Source organism: Aethalodelphis obliquidens, unplaced genomic scaffold, assembly GCF_003676395.1.
Source record: "Aethalodelphis obliquidens isolate GAN/ISIS:26980383/991018 unplaced genomic scaffold, ASM367639v1 scaffold43, whole genome shotgun sequence".
NCBI lineage: Eukaryota > Metazoa > Chordata > Mammalia > Artiodactyla > Delphinidae > Aethalodelphis > Aethalodelphis obliquidens.
In genome coordinates, this window is record NW_020837987.1 from 5,481,070 (window position 1) to 5,495,361 (window position 14,292).

General features: G+C 56.8%; 1 protein-coding gene and 1 long non-coding RNA gene across 3 annotated transcripts in view; one reads left to right on the plus strand and one right to left on the minus strand.

Moving 5' to 3' along the window:
• Nucleotides 1-1,399: 1,399 nt before the first annotated feature.
• Nucleotides 1,400-14,292, minus strand: part of ATP4A (ATPase H+/K+ transporting subunit alpha) — a 13,457-nt gene continuing 564 nt past the window's right edge. Inside the window, exons 3-21 of the mRNA XM_027078864.1 lie at nt 13,721-13,924; nt 12,434-12,547; nt 11,943-12,195; nt 11,405-11,673; nt 10,512-10,710; nt 10,022-10,131; nt 9,801-9,935; nt 9,104-9,296; nt 7,876-8,051; nt 7,255-7,391; nt 7,018-7,168; nt 6,754-6,922; nt 6,508-6,662; nt 5,113-5,236; nt 4,498-4,643; nt 2,772-2,905; nt 2,252-2,353; nt 2,072-2,163; nt 1,400-1,858 (exon numbers count right to left, since the gene is read on the minus strand). Coding sequence (XP_026934665.1) covers nt 1,830-1,858; nt 2,072-2,163; nt 2,252-2,353; nt 2,772-2,905; nt 4,498-4,643; nt 5,113-5,236; nt 6,508-6,662; nt 6,754-6,922; nt 7,018-7,168; nt 7,255-7,391; nt 7,876-8,051; nt 9,104-9,296; nt 9,801-9,935; nt 10,022-10,131; nt 10,512-10,710; nt 11,405-11,673; nt 11,943-12,195; nt 12,434-12,547; nt 13,721-13,924 — 2,892 coding nt within the window. The 3' untranslated portion in view covers nt 1,400-1,829. The remainder of the gene's footprint in view (nt 1,859-2,071; nt 2,164-2,251; nt 2,354-2,771; nt 2,906-4,497; nt 4,644-5,112; nt 5,237-6,507; nt 6,663-6,753; nt 6,923-7,017; nt 7,169-7,254; nt 7,392-7,875; nt 8,052-9,103; nt 9,297-9,800; nt 9,936-10,021; nt 10,132-10,511; nt 10,711-11,404; nt 11,674-11,942; nt 12,196-12,433; nt 12,548-13,720; nt 13,925-14,292) is intronic.
• LOC113605612 (uncharacterized) overlaps nt 9,373-14,292 on the plus strand; it is a 7,696-nt gene continuing 2,776 nt past the window's right edge. The window contains exons 1-3 of one of the 2 annotated variants that reach the window (XR_003427272.1): nt 9,373-9,590; nt 10,980-11,166; nt 12,130-12,217. This is a non-coding gene — a long non-coding RNA (uncharacterized LOC113605612). Of the gene's footprint in view, nt 9,591-9,962; nt 10,077-10,979; nt 11,167-12,129; nt 12,218-14,292 lie in introns of those variants that run through there. The other variant, XR_003427273.1, reaches the window with a different exon arrangement.

The following is a 14,292-nucleotide window of genomic DNA, read 5'->3' on the forward strand; positions in this document are numbered from 1 at the left end:
GATCAGGGCTGTGATGGGTGAAGCCTGGTGGGACTGGTGGGCCTGATTCGCTAGACTACAGTGATCAGGGCTGTGATGGGAAAAGAGGGCTATGTCTGTCCTGGAGGAGAGGATGTGTGAGCTGAGACCAAGAGGATGTTAGTGGAGCAGAGAGAAGGAAGCAGGTATCAAGGCCCGTGTAAAGGCCTTGAAGTCAGAGAGAGGGCCTGGCCTTTCCAGTGAAGCAAGAGCTGGTTGGAATGAGTTCGGGGGGCGGGGGCTTGTGAGACTGCAGAAGTCAGCAGGGGCCAGATGACAGAAGGCTCTGAGCCTGGGCAGTGGGGAGCCACGGAGAGTTCTAGGCAGGCGAAGGACAGTCAGTTTGGGCTTTAGGAAGAGCTCATGGCTGCTGGGTGGATGGGGAGACTCAAGGCAGAAGGCCGGCCTGGACCAGGGCAGGGCTGGCAGGGGTAGGAGGAGAGTGGCTAGAAGCAGAGTAGACAGGTGGTGACCAGCTTATTTGGCCAGGTGGGGTGGGGGTGGGGGGAGTAGGGAGATGACCAGTGAGAAAGGAAAGAGTGAAGGAGCCCAGGGTAACCCAAGTTTGGGGTTTGTAAGCTCCCCAAGGGCTCATTACATTTCCCAGGGAGAAGGAGCTGCGATGATGGGACGGTGGGATCAGGTCTGGAGGATGATGCAGAGGCCAGTGTGGGTCCCCTCGAACACGCTGGGGGCAAGCTGGAGACAGATGTGGGCACCACTGCAGACAGAACTGAGGCCAGTGGGGAAGGGGGTACTGTGCCGATGAGGAAGGAGAAGCCTGCGGTCCAGCCAGAGAGACTCGTCAAAGAAAGGGGAAGAGAGGCAAGAAAGGGGACTGGGAAAAGCAGTGGCAAAGGTGGGGGGGGGGGGGGTGTGCTGTGGACAGCGGAGTCTCCAACAGGGGAGTTGGAGGGCTAACTTCAGGTGAGGGGTGTGAGGAGGGGACCTGTGACGTGGCCTCCAGGAGTTGGTTGGGACTAACCAGTGATAGGGCGCCCATTGCAGCTGCAAAGGCATAAGTGGAATCAGAGAGGAAGCTCCTGTGAAGGGGGGAGGGGATGCTTGAGGTGGAAAGGATTCTGACCAGAGAGGGAGAGTGGGTGCTGAGAAAGGAGAGCCCAGAGGTGGTGTTCAGCTAGTGGAGCGGTTAAAGGCACCTCTCTGGAGAGGGCCCGTGGCCACATCCAGCTCGCCTAGAAATGCTGTAACCTAGGCAAAGAGATGGGAATTCACTCCCCCAAGCAGCGTTTACTGAGTACCTACTATGTGCCAGGCTGTGTTCTAGAAACTGGAGATACAGCCGGGAACAAATAGCCCCTAAGTTGTAGGGCTGTGGGAGATCAAAGGGGCTCATGAAAAAACACTTAATAAGACGATGCCCAGCACTGAATAAAAACACAGTGGACGTGAGCTGGTTTATTGCTATCATGCAGACATGAGTGTGTTTTTAAAGAAGACCCCCCAAGCAGCCCTCTTGCTGGCCTGGAGTCCTAAGGACAGAGCCACGTCACGGGAGCTGCTCGTTCCCACTCCCCTTCAAAGTCCCCCCACCATTCAGGAGGGGGCTTCCCTGAGGCCAGCTCAGAGAACTGGGCCTAGGGACTGCTCCTCCGGGAGGGTGGATGGGGAAGGGGAGTGGGGAGGGTCTCCCCAAGGTTGAGCTGCCGTGGGCCACAAGAGCAGACACAGGTGGGGCTGGGGCTCTTGACTGCTCAGATGTTTTGGTGGCTGTCCGGAGGGTCCCATGTGTCCCCCACCCCCACCCCTACTGTGGTGGATTCGAGGATGGCTTGAAGACAGCAGTCCTTCTAATAGTAGAGTTCCTGGTCCCACCAGCCTGGGAGAGAGAGAGAAAGGAGACTCAGTGCTGGGGGGATTGGGGGCGGGGCTGGGGTGGGGGGGAGCCAGGGGCTCAGAGGTTATAGCTCAGTGGTGGTTTGATATGGAGGGTCAAGGGCTTGGAGGTGAAGTACTGGAAATCAAAGGTCAGGGCCGCTGCTCTGAGAAAGTTTCAGCCCTCCATCCCCAGGTCCCCAGTCTCCACACTCACTCCCTGGGCAGCAGCGAACTCCAAGTTTCCGGATCTCATCATAGACGAAGATGAGGAGGCCAAAGGGCATGGGGACCAGCCACCACTGGAACCTGAGGCACAGGCGAGATGGCAAGGTCAAGGCTATCCCCAAGTCTGTGTGCTGCAGGCCCACCCCGATGCAGCTCACAACCCCCTCACCGAATGGGCATGAAGTTGAAGATGTTGGGCATTCCGGGGCAGTAGCACAGGAAGCAGCCGATGCAGACCTGGAACACGATGGCGATCACCAGGATCCTGTTCCTGCAGGTGGGGCAGGATGGGAGAGGCTCAGACTGGCAGACACAGGACAAAGATAGGCCATGAGGAGTTGGGGACCGGATGGGAATCAGGGTACTGGGTCAGAGGAGGTCAGATAGCGGCAGCAGGGAGATGTTCTAAACATCGAACACGGGCATGGCCCGCGCCTCTCCAGCAGTGGACAGCAACTCTGTCAGCATCACCCCGTTAGCTGATGAAACATAGACGGGCCAGTTGAGAGGCATGAGGTGGGAGCTATTGGCCAGCTATTGATAAGGAACGTTAGCACCTGCACCGGCACATCAGCACATCCAGTGCTGGGGTTTGTTGGCTGCAGTAAACCCTGGTCAGGACCTGCTGGGAGTTGCAACCAGGGCTCGGAGGGCAGGGTGGGGGCGGGGCTGGGGCCAGCTGGGGACACCTGAAGAAGCCCTGCTGGAAGGCAGAGAGGCGGCGTGTCTTGCGGATGAGGACGTCGGCAATCTGGCACATCTCGATGCTGATGAAGAACACGGTGTAACAGGTGTACTGCTGGTACAGGCGCTGCCCGAACGTCTGTGGGCCAGGAGAGAACACGAGCAGCCTGAACCCAGGCGGAGAGCCTCTGCAGGCAGCTGGGCCTGCGGGGCCTAGGGCCACGAACCCCTAAATACTCCTTTCCTTGCGTCAGAGGCTGGGGTGGGGGCAGAGGAGAGATGCAGGATCTGCCACGTTTTCAGGGCCCCAGAGTGCGGGGCCTAGAAACCTGGCCTAGCGCAGCTTGGCCGTCACTGCCTGGGCAAGCGGTAGGCCAGGCCAGTTGCTTTCATAATGAAAAGAGTGATGTAGAATGTCCCGGGCACCCGAAAGGAGGCACCTGGGAAAAGGGAATTCGAATCCTGAGGCAGGATTTTCAAAGTCCAGTGACTCCAGGACCCGGGCAGATGGCAAAAATGACCAAAGTGGGCCAGATGGGCCTCTGAGGAACAGGACACATGCCCTTTCAAAGGGGGTAGCTGCTATTCAGTCCACTTCTTCAGTATAACTATTTTTATACATATCAGTTCATTGTGTAAGGAACACTTACTATGCTCCAGGTCCCAAGGGTTTCGCATGTATTATCTCATTTAATCCTCCTAATAATCCTAAGAGGTGGATTGGTGGTATTCAAACTTCAACATACATCAGAATCCCCAGAACTGGTTAAAACACAAGCCCCACCCGCAGAGTCTCTGATCCCAGAGGTCTGAGGGGGAACTGAGAATCTACATTTCAAACAAGTTCCCAGGTAATGCTCCTGGTCTGGGGACCACACTGTGAAAATCACTGCGGTGAAAATCACTGAGATAATGTCAGTATATTATTATGCTCCCCACTTTAGAGGTGGGCAAACTGAGGCACAGAGAGGCAAAATACCTTGCCCAGGGTCACACAGCTGTGAGGAGCAGTGGCAGACAATGAATCCAAGCAGTTTGGCTCTAAGATCTATATTCTTTTTTTTTTTTTTTTTTTGCGGTACACGGGCCTCTCACTGCTGTGGCCTCTGCCGCTGCGGAGCACAGGCTCCGGACGCGCAGGCTCAGCGGCCATGGCTCACGGGCCCAGCCGCTCCGTGGCGTGTGGGATCTTCCCGGACTGGGGCACGAACCTGTGTCTCCTGCATTGGCAGGTGGACTCTCAACCACTGCGCTACCAGGGATGCCCTAAGATCTATATTCTTAACCACGACAGTAAATGTTTAAGGGGAATATCCTGATACGTCGCTCTGTAGAGCAAACTAAACACACCCGCTAGCCAGATCTAGCCTCTCTGCTCCAGACTTTCACTCAAGTCAGCCACACATGCAAATACTCTGTGTAAGTGATGCTGCGGGGAAAATAACAGAATGGGGGTGGGGGGTGGGGGGGGTGGTACTGGCTCCACACCTGAGACGATGTGTTGCTGTCAGGGCAGAGAGGACCCATATGCAGCTGGGGTCATCAGAAGCAGGAGTTCGGAGCTCAGGACAGTGGTGGGAAAGGCCCCTCACCCCAGAACTGGCAGAGAGCCTGGGTGTCTGGGAGGCTCTGGCTGAGCTCAGTCTCACGTGGAGGAATGAGTGTGGGCCACACTCAAGGTAGGTGGCATCCCATGAGTCACGGGACTCATGGGATGGGGCAGGGGCTCACCCACTCCTGGCCATAGCTGTCCTGCAGATCTTGTAGGTGGTGGTTCTCCCAGTATGGCCGGAGCCCCACACACAGCAAAGGGAACCAGCCCTCCTGGGCCATGGCCGTGAAGTAGTCAGTGAAGCCAGCAAATGACTGGATGGCACCTGGGAGAGAGGCAAGGAGGCACAGGGAGACACAGATGGAGACACAGAGAGACAGGGTCAGGGACACACACACAGAGACAGGAACACAGAAACAGTGGCATGGAGACAGACAAGAACACAGTGACAGACATGGAGAGACAGACACAGAGACGAGGACTCCAAGAGAGATTGACAGGGACACAAGAGACAGGACACAGAGAGAGGCAGGAACAGAGACACACCCAGAGAACCCAAAAAAGACAGGAGGCAGTGACCCAGAGACAGGATCATGGAGAATGAGGCCTGGGACAGAGAAGGGACACTGGGGACCATAGAGACCATTGTGTGCAGACACAGACTCAGAGAATGACAGAGATCCAGGGTCAAATGCAGACACCAAGATCCAGAACAAGGCAGAGCCCCCGTTAGAGACTCCACGGCAGGCGAGCAGCCCTGCAGAGGAGCCCACGCCCCACCCCGGGGCACGCACCAATCTGGAAGTAGGAGTAGGCAGCCAGGGGCTCGTTGACCAATCGGTCACGCTTCGGGTTCCGTGGACGCAGATGCATGATGTCACTCTCGGCCTTCTCGTATGCCAGGGACACAGAGGGGAACTGGCCAGGAGTGGAAGGAACTGGGGTTGATGGCTCGCCTGGGCCCCTGTCCCTGACTCTCTGGAGCCCCCCTCCCCGCTGCAGTGGGCAGGGACAGAAGTGAGGTTAGGAGGCAGGACCCACGGTGACCACACAGCCACACCTGCCTGGACAGCCTGGGTCCAGCTGGCCCTTGTCAAGAATGTCAGCATATCCAGTCCACATGTGTGTGCCCATCTGTCTTGGTGTCCGCCTCCATCAGAGCATCTGCATTATCTCTGCTATTGGGTGTTCTCTGTCTCTGCCTTTCTTGGCCCCCCTCCTCTCTGTCCTCCTCTCTGTCTGTTTCTTCTCTGGGGTCCTCTGGTCTTGGCCTGTTTCCCTGTTGCGTGCTCTTTCTCTCTTTCTGTCCCTTACTTTCTTCATTTCTTTGTCCCCATCTCCAGTCTCTTTCTCTGTGACTGTGCCCCTGCTTTTTTGTCTGTGTTCCTGTCTCTATATCTCTCTTTGTCACCCTCTATCTCTGAATCTCTTCTGTCTCTCTGTGTACATGTGTCCTCCTCCCTGTCCCCCACCCATCTGTTTGTGGACACAGAGTGGCAGCAGAGTGTACTGACTGAGGGCAGAGGTTCTGGGGTACCTGAATACCTGGGCTTGAATCCCTGCTGTGCCACTTATTAGCTGTGTGACCTGGGGCAAGCCGCTCAAGCTGTCTAAGCCTCAGTTAGCTCATCAGTAAAATGGGTATGATAAAGAACTAAAGCTCATCTCATAGAGTAGTTATGAGGACAAAATTAAGTAATTAATGTGTACCTGGCCCAGAGCAGACATTATGTAAGTGCTGTTGAATAAAGGTGTGACGTGGCCGTGCCCCTGGCTGCATTTGTGGCTGGATCTGAGGATCTTTTCTGTCTCTCTGCCTTGGAGTCTATCTGATGCTGTTTATCTGTCCATGTCTGTTGAGGGATGTCTGTCTGTGATCCAAGTCTGGCCAGATGTCCGTGTCTGTAAAATCTCTGTTTGTCTGAGTGTCCATATCTGAGTCCACGTGTGTCCATGAATCTGTCCTGGCCTATCTGAGTGTCCACCTATGTGTCCCCGTCTGTAATTCTGTCCGTGGCTACCTTCCTGCCTGCCTGTGTGTCCACATCTGGCTGCCTGGTATACACACATCTGTATCACTCTGAGTTCGAGACTTTCCGTGGTGGTCTCTTGTCCCTCACCCCTGTCTGTGGGCATATGTCTCTGGGCACCGTGTGGGTGGGGGGCACTGGGGCATCATGTAGACTCACGATGTCGGTACAGAGTTCTATGAAGAGGATGGTGATGCACCCGAGGGGCAGGGGCACGCTGACAGTGATGTAAATAAGGTACGGCGTCAGTTCAGGGATGTTCTTGGTCAGCGTGTAGGCGATGGACTTTTTCAGGTTGTCAAAGATCAGTCGGCCTGTGGGAGTACAGCAGGCACCTCAGTCTCCTCAGAGCCCACTTCCTCCTGTGCCCACACCGCCTGCCCCCATCTCTGACCCAGCCCGGACCCTGCTCCACGCCTGTCACAATGGAGGCAAAGTTGTCATCCAGCAGGATCATGTCGGCCGCATTTTTAGCGGCATCCGAGCCGGCAATGCCCATGGCCACGCCAATGTCTGCCTTCTTCAGGGCTGGGGAGTCATTCACACCATCCCCCGTCACAGCCACGATTGCACCCTGCAGGCAGTGGGTACAGGTGGGAGGTTGGTCAGTGAGAGGGCAGCCCAGGGCCAGCCAAGCCCACCTGCTTGCCTTCATCAGCAGGGTCGCACCAGTCGCTGGCAGCTCTCCACAATCACCAGCTTCTGCTGGGGGCTGGTACGAGCAAACACCATCTCAGGGTGGGTACGCAGTGCCTCGACCAGCTCTGATGGGTCCATGTCCTTCAGCTGCATGCCATTGATCACACAGGCGCGGGCATCCCTAGGGAGGGAGGTGGGAGGGCATCGCTGGGGCCTCAGTCTGTGTGGGGTGTGGGAAGAACCACAGGAAGGCTGAAGGGGGCTTACTTCCGGTTAACCTGCTCCACGGGCACACGGAGGCGGGAAGCGATGTCCTCCACTGTCTCACTGCCTTCTGAGATGATGCCCACACTGGCTGCAATGGCCTTGGCTGTGATGGGGTGGTCACCTGTCACCATGATCACCTGTAAGGGGAACCAGCAGACCCTTGACCCCTTCAGATTAACCCACTCTCCCTGTCCTCCCCAGTGGACATCCCCCAGCCCCAGCCATAGTGATTGGTTCAGAGATGAACATGTGACCCAATCTGGTACAACTGTCAGAGAGGCATTCTTTTTTCGATGGGGTGGCTAAACAGGTGCGACGTTAGTTGGAGCTGCTGGAGGGTGGTCATCTTTGTCCACCACAATGGAGAACTGCTTGAGAATAAAGCCAGCAGAGAGAAAAGCAGAGCTGAGACGTGGAGAAAGGCAAGTTCCTAAAGACATTGAATTCCTGGATCCAGCTATACCTGAAGCTTCATTCCCCAGAACTTTTCAGTTCTTGAACCAATATATTCCTTTGTGGTACAAGCCATTTTCGGGTGGGTTTCTGTCACAGGGCCCCTCATCCCCAAATACTGCCATCCTCTGTTCTCACCCCTGCCTGGTCCTCTCCCCAGGGGCATACCCGGATGCCTGCTGTGCGGCACTTGAGCACAGCATCAGGAACGGTGGCCCGGGGTGGGTCTATCATGGATACGAGTCCCGCAAAGCACAGGCCACTGGTTGGAAAGTTCATGTCCTCCACGTCGAAGGCATAGCCATGCGGGTAGTCCTTCTCACTCAGGTAGAGCTGGCAGAAGCCTGACCAGAAACAGGGAAGTCAGAGAGGAGTCCTGGGTGAACCCTTTCATAGCAAGGCCAGGTGATGAGTAAAATCACCAGGTGCCTTGCACCAAGCACCTATGGGTGCCTGACCCTGTGCTGAATTCTTCATTCACATTACAGTTAACCCTCTGTATCCACAGGTTCCACATCTGCAGACTTAACCAACTGTGGATCAAAACTATTCTGGGAAAAATTCCAGAATATTCCAAAAAGTAAAACTCGAATTTGCCACACACTGACAGCTACTTACATAGCATTTACATTGTATTAGCCATTATAAGTAATCTAGAGACGATTTTAAGTATATGGAAGGAAGTGCATAGGTTATATGCAAATACTCCACCATTTTACATAAGGGATTTGCACATCTGCAGATCTTGGTATCTGTCGGGTAAGGGTGTGGGGGAATGTGGTGGGTGTCCTGGAACCAATCCCCATAGATACTGAGGGACAACTGTATCTGAATCCATCCCCACAACCGCTCTGTGAGGCTACTAGCATCCTCATCTTGCAAATGATGAAACAGGTTTAGAGAAGGGACGTTTCTTGCCAGAGGTCACACACCAAGTAAAGTGGAAGATCCAGAAATTGGACCACAGGTTTGTGCCTTCCGGAGTTGAGGCAGGGGTTAGGGAAGTTTAAGGAGTCAAGACAAAAATTGGCGGGGGGGGGGGGGAAGGTCAAAGGGTCAAGAGGAGTACGCTGAAAGGCAGAGGTGAAAGAAAGCAAGGGCAGGTCATCAGCTGGGGCAAGAGCTGGGGAAAATCAAGGGATCACAGGTTGGGTCAGGATAGGTAAGACCCAGGTGAGAACAGGTTGGGAGAGGTTGGGTCAAGGTAGGCATTGAGGACAGGGTTCAGGACTGAGACAGGGAAAGTCAAAGTTGAGCGTGTAGACTGGGGCAGGTCAACTGTCAAGCAATGATGGGAAAGGTCAGGGTCAGGGCTGGGCCGGGAAGGTCGGGCAGGCTCCGTGCTAGCGCCTCCTCGCACGCGGGTTTAACCTCTACCTTGGCTTGGGGGTCTTACCCAGGACGCGTTCGCCCAGGCCTCCCAAGCTGAGGTAGGCAGTCTGGAAGGCCTCGCGCCATTGCTCGTCCAGCGGCAGCTCCTGGCCCTTGATGAGGATGGAGCTACAGCGCTCCAGCACGCGCTCTGGGGCCCCCTTCATTACAAGCACATGCCTCGGGTCGCGCGGGTCCTCCAGGGTGTGGATGGACAACTGTGGGAGGAGGAGGAGGCGGTGTTGTGGGCGAGGTCAAGAGGGAGGGGCGGGGCTTGGGGAACGGCGGGGCTGCCGGCGCCCAAGCGCTGCCGGAATAGCTCTGGGAAGGTCAGGCTGGGACCGAGGGTGAGGGGCTTGCTTGGTGGGCAGGTCCTTGGTAGAGGCTGAGGGTTGGGGCGGACCTAGGGGCCTAGTTAGGGGACTGGACGTGGGGAACGGGCAGAATTTGGGTCGGAGTTGGACTGGAGCGGGATTTGGACTAGGAGCTTCTCCCCACCGAGGGCCTGACAGGTGAGAGCGGGTGGAGCGCCCGGGACCTCGGTGAGGTTTGGCTGTGGGCGGGACGGGAGATGTGGGTGGGGTTTGGCTGTGGAGAGGGAGGGGACTGAGAGTGAAGCCCAGCCGCAGGCCAGTCCTGAATGTGGGTGGGGCCTGAAGTGGGCAGGGCTTGTTGTGGGCGGGACTGGACCGTGGGCGGGGCCGGCCGCGGCTGGTGCACACCTGGAACTTGTTAGTGGAGTTGAAGGGGATCTCGCAGACTTTGGGGAAGCGCTCGCGGTAGCCCATGGCATTGCCCAGCGTCAGCTCCGAGAACTTGAGCAGCGCAGTCTCCGACGCGTCCCCGATCACGATGCGCTGGGAACGCAGGCCGGTGTCAGGAGCGCTCCCGGCTGCACCAGGAGGCTTCCGGGATCCCCTCCCCCGAGCGCCCCGGCTCTCACCTTGGGCACGGGCACTGCGTCCTGGCCCGACTTGAAGGCAGCACGATTACACAGGGTGAGAACGCGGCACAACGCCCGCCACGTCTCCGAGGACTGGTCAAACGTCTGCCCTGGAGGTCAGGCATCCAGGCTGGGGCCGCGAAGGAGCTCTCCCATACCAGAACCGAGCCCCGCCCCCCGGAATCAGGACTGGATCCCCGCCCCAGACCTGGGTGGGACCCAAACAACTCCTCATACCCCAGGACGGAGCTTTCTCTCCAGACTCAGTATCGTCTCCCATGAGACCCAATAAGTACCAAGCCCCTTCACAGACTTGCAGCTTAGTCCCCTCCCTAGACCCAGGACGCAGCCCTTCGCCTGATCAGATGGAGCCCCCTCTCCATTAATGCAAAGCCCTCCCCAGGCTCCCTTCAGTAACCGCAGAGCTCCCCACTAGGTCTCCACCATCTACCAGATCCTGCCCAGCTGCTGTCTCCTCCCACCCCCACACCTGACTGGTCTTCTGTAGTGTCAGCAGTGTGGATGTGGTTGTCGAACCACAGATGGGACACAGTCATGCGGTTCTGAGTGAGGGTCCCCGTCTTGTCAGAGCAGATCACGGACGTGGAGCCCAGTGTCTCCACTGCTTCCAAGTTCTTGACTACACAGTTCTTGCTGGCCAGCCGCTTGGCTGTCAGGGACAGGCAGACCTGGGGGAAGGGTGAGAAATGCAGGCTTGGGGACCAGGCCTTGCTCCCAGTGCCACTTCCCTCCTCTCCCAGCACTGGGGATCCTTTACCCTAGCCACAGCATTGCCTATGCAGCATCCCCCTGCAAAGAGTAGGCTTTTTCTTGCCTCCAAGCTTTCGTCCAGCCTGTGCTTTCCACTTGGGATGCCTCCCCAATCTGTCCACCAGATATACGTAGCCAGGCCCTGCTCTAAGCTGCCCTAGCTGAGATTCTATCATTTCTCTTACAGCACAATCAAAATGAGAAAACTAACATTTCCTGAGCCTCCCCTTGGGCTGGCCCTGGACTGAGTGCTGACTCTTGAAGGCTACCCACAGCCTTCAACACTGGACCTCAGCCGCCTCCTGTCAAAGCCCCTGCCCGTTCATCTCTGAGTCCTCAGCGTGTGGCACAGGACATGGCCCAGAGTAGCCCCGGTGGGTGTTTCCTGAATGGATGGGATAAGTGGAGAAATGGGGATGGGGGGGGATGGGGGGATGGATTGGGGTGAGGATGGATGGGGGAGGATGGATGACGGGAAGGTGGGTGGGTGGATGGGAGCAAAATGGATAGATGGACAGATAGGGAGAGGATGGAGGGAAGCCCGGATGAATGAACAGACAGATGGACAGGCCTCTCAGCTCACTGCACCGCTCTTCTGCTTCCCCAACTCACTGTGACAGTGGCCAGCAGCCCTTCAGGCACATAGGCTACCACAATGGCCATGAAGAATACCATGGCCCGCAGGAAGGTGTAGCCAATGCACATGGCCACTATGAAAAATGTGGCACCGAAGAGGATGGCCAGGCCTGCGATGATGTCCACAAAATGTTCAATTTCGATAGCGATGGGTGTCTTCTCATTTTCTACTCCCGAGGCCAGTGATGCGATGCGCCCGATGATGGTGCGGTCGCCGGTGCTCACCACCAGGCCCTGCGCGGTGCCTGCAGTGGGGCCAAGAGGGTGACTCAGCGCCGGGTGGGCAGCACTGGGGGCGCGCACAGTGGCGTGAACCAAAGGAGGGGCAGTCATGGAAGGCAGCGGGGGCAGCGTGACCTGGGAAGGGGTGGCAATAGTGGGAGCTAGAGAGGCGGTGTGACCCGAAGAGTTGGCAGTCACGCGATGTAGAGAGGCAGTGTGTCTCGGAAGGAAGCAGAAGGGGGCAGTGGAGGCAGCGTGGTCAGCTGGGCAGGTGGGTGGGGACCTCACGGACCCTCAAGGCACATGGTGGAGAAGAAGGCGATGTTGCGGGTCTCCAGGGGGCTCTCGTGCGTGCACTCGGGCGAGCGGGTCTGCGGCTCAGACTCTCCAGTCAGCGAGGAGTTGTCCACCTTGCAGCCCTGGGCCTGCAGGATGCGGATGTCGGCTGGCACTCGATCCCCGCCTTTCATCTCCACCAGGTCGCCCACCACCAGCTGATCTGCGTTGATCTGGAACTTGTCCCCGTCTCGGATCACCGTTGCTTGCTGTGGGGCAAGAGCACCAGAGGTGAGCAGGGTAGGGAATGGGGGTAGAAGTTGCTGCATGCGGTGGGGAGGTGGGGAGGTGAAAAGTGGGGAGAGGTGAGGACCTGTGGGGAGAGATGGAGGCCAGGGATGAAGGGCGGGCTGGGCCTGATGGGAGGGGCCACAGAGAGATGCCAGGAGACTGCCAGTGCCCCTGTGGAGACTTGGAACCTCAAGTGGCCAGGGGCTGGAGACCCACCTGGGGCACGAGGTTCTTGAAGCTGGCGATGATGTTGGTGCTCTTAAACTCCTGATAGTAGCCGAAGCAGCCAGTGACCACAACCACAGCAATGAGGGCCAGGGCCAGGTATAGCTGGCGGAGGTGGAGAGGGGCTGGGTTATGACTTGGGGCTGGAAGCTCCCTGCCTGAGGCCAACTGCCTGCTCTCTGGTGCCCTGGTAGTTTTCCTCCAAGGTCACCTCCGTGGTTTTCCCCCACTCTACTAGGAAGCCTCAGGCACTATTTCCTGTGACCTGTGTCCCTGTCCCCATGTTCTTTATATCCCACATTCAACTGCCCTGTATTCTCTATGTCTTATGTCCCTGTGTCCATACATCCCATTTCCTCTGGCTCTGTGGCCCCATACCCTATGACTTGTGCCCCATGTCACCATGCACCTTGGTGGTATGTGTTCCATTTTCCTGTGCCCCCCAAGTCTTGCGTTCCCCACAGTCCTCTGTCCCATGTTCCCGTGTCCTAAATTCCCTGTGTTCCAAGGTTCATATTCTGTGTTTTCATCGTCTGTGTGCCATCCTCTGTGTCCCCTATTCCAACAGTTCCTGTGCCCTCACATCCCCATTTCCACGTGTGCTGCAGATCTCATGCTTCGTTTTCTGTGTCCTCCATGACCAGTGTCCCATGTCTCAAATTCCAGGTGCCTATGTCCGATGTCTCCCCATGTCTATGTACTCTTGAGTCCCCATTCTGTGTCACATGTCCTAAGACTTTTCAAGCCTCTGTCCAATGTCACATGTCCCTACATCCCCATGTCCCTTGTCCTGACCCCGGTCATATATCCAATGTCCTCTTGCCCTACATCTCACTATTCTCTATTTCTCTGTGCTCCCATGTCTAATATCTTATGTCTCTCCATGTACTGTGTCCTGAGTCTTGTATCTCTTGTGTCCCCATGCCCTTGTGTCCCCATGTGTGAGTCCCAGTGTCCCCTGTGCCCTCTGTCCTTGGCCTGTCCCATGCCTTCTGTTTCCCAAGTCCCATATCTTAAGTGTTACATGTCTATGTCTTTGTATCCCTGCCTATGTCCTCTATCTCTGTGACACAGTCTCTCCTGCGTCCTCTGTGACCTATGTCCTTGGGTCTGTCTCATATCCCAATGTCCTTTGGCCCCCGTGACCCATGTCTTAGAGATGTTTTCCATCTCTCTATATCCCCATCATATGTCATTCGTGTTCTGAGTCCCATGCTCAATGTCCTCTGTCCCCCAGGTCCCTGTGTCCCATGTCTGGCCCCAGCACCCGCCACTCACATTGTCGTCCGTGGTGAGGTCGCCCTCGCTGGCCTGGATGGCAAAGGCAATGAGGCAGATGGCAGCGGCCACCCACATGAGGCACTGCAGACCGCCCGCCAGCTGCCGGGCGAACTTGACATACTCGGGGGTGCCCCGCGGCGGCCTCAGGGCGTTGGGCCCGTCCCGCAGCAGCAGCTCGGCGGCCAGGCTGGCAGACAGGCCCTGGGGGCGGGAGGAGTGGGGTCTTGGTGGTCACTAAGGACTCTCCTCTCATCAGTGAGAGCTCTCCTTCCCTGCCTCCCTCTCCCTGCCCCACCCCTTGCCTTGCGCCTCTTCCTTTCTTTCTCCGTCTTTGTTGCCGCCCCTCTCCCCATCCCTTCTTTGTGTCTCTCTCTTCTCTCCCACCTTTCTCTCAGTGTCTTTCTTCCTGCTGTTTCCGTCTCTCTTCTGTCTCTTTTTATCTGCTTCTCTTACCTTCTCTCTCTGTTTGGTCTGTTTGGCCCTTTCTGATGTGTTTCTCTCTGTCTCCCTCCCTCCCTCCCTCCCTCTCTCTCCCTCCCTCCCTCCCTCCCTCTCTCTCTCTCCCCCCC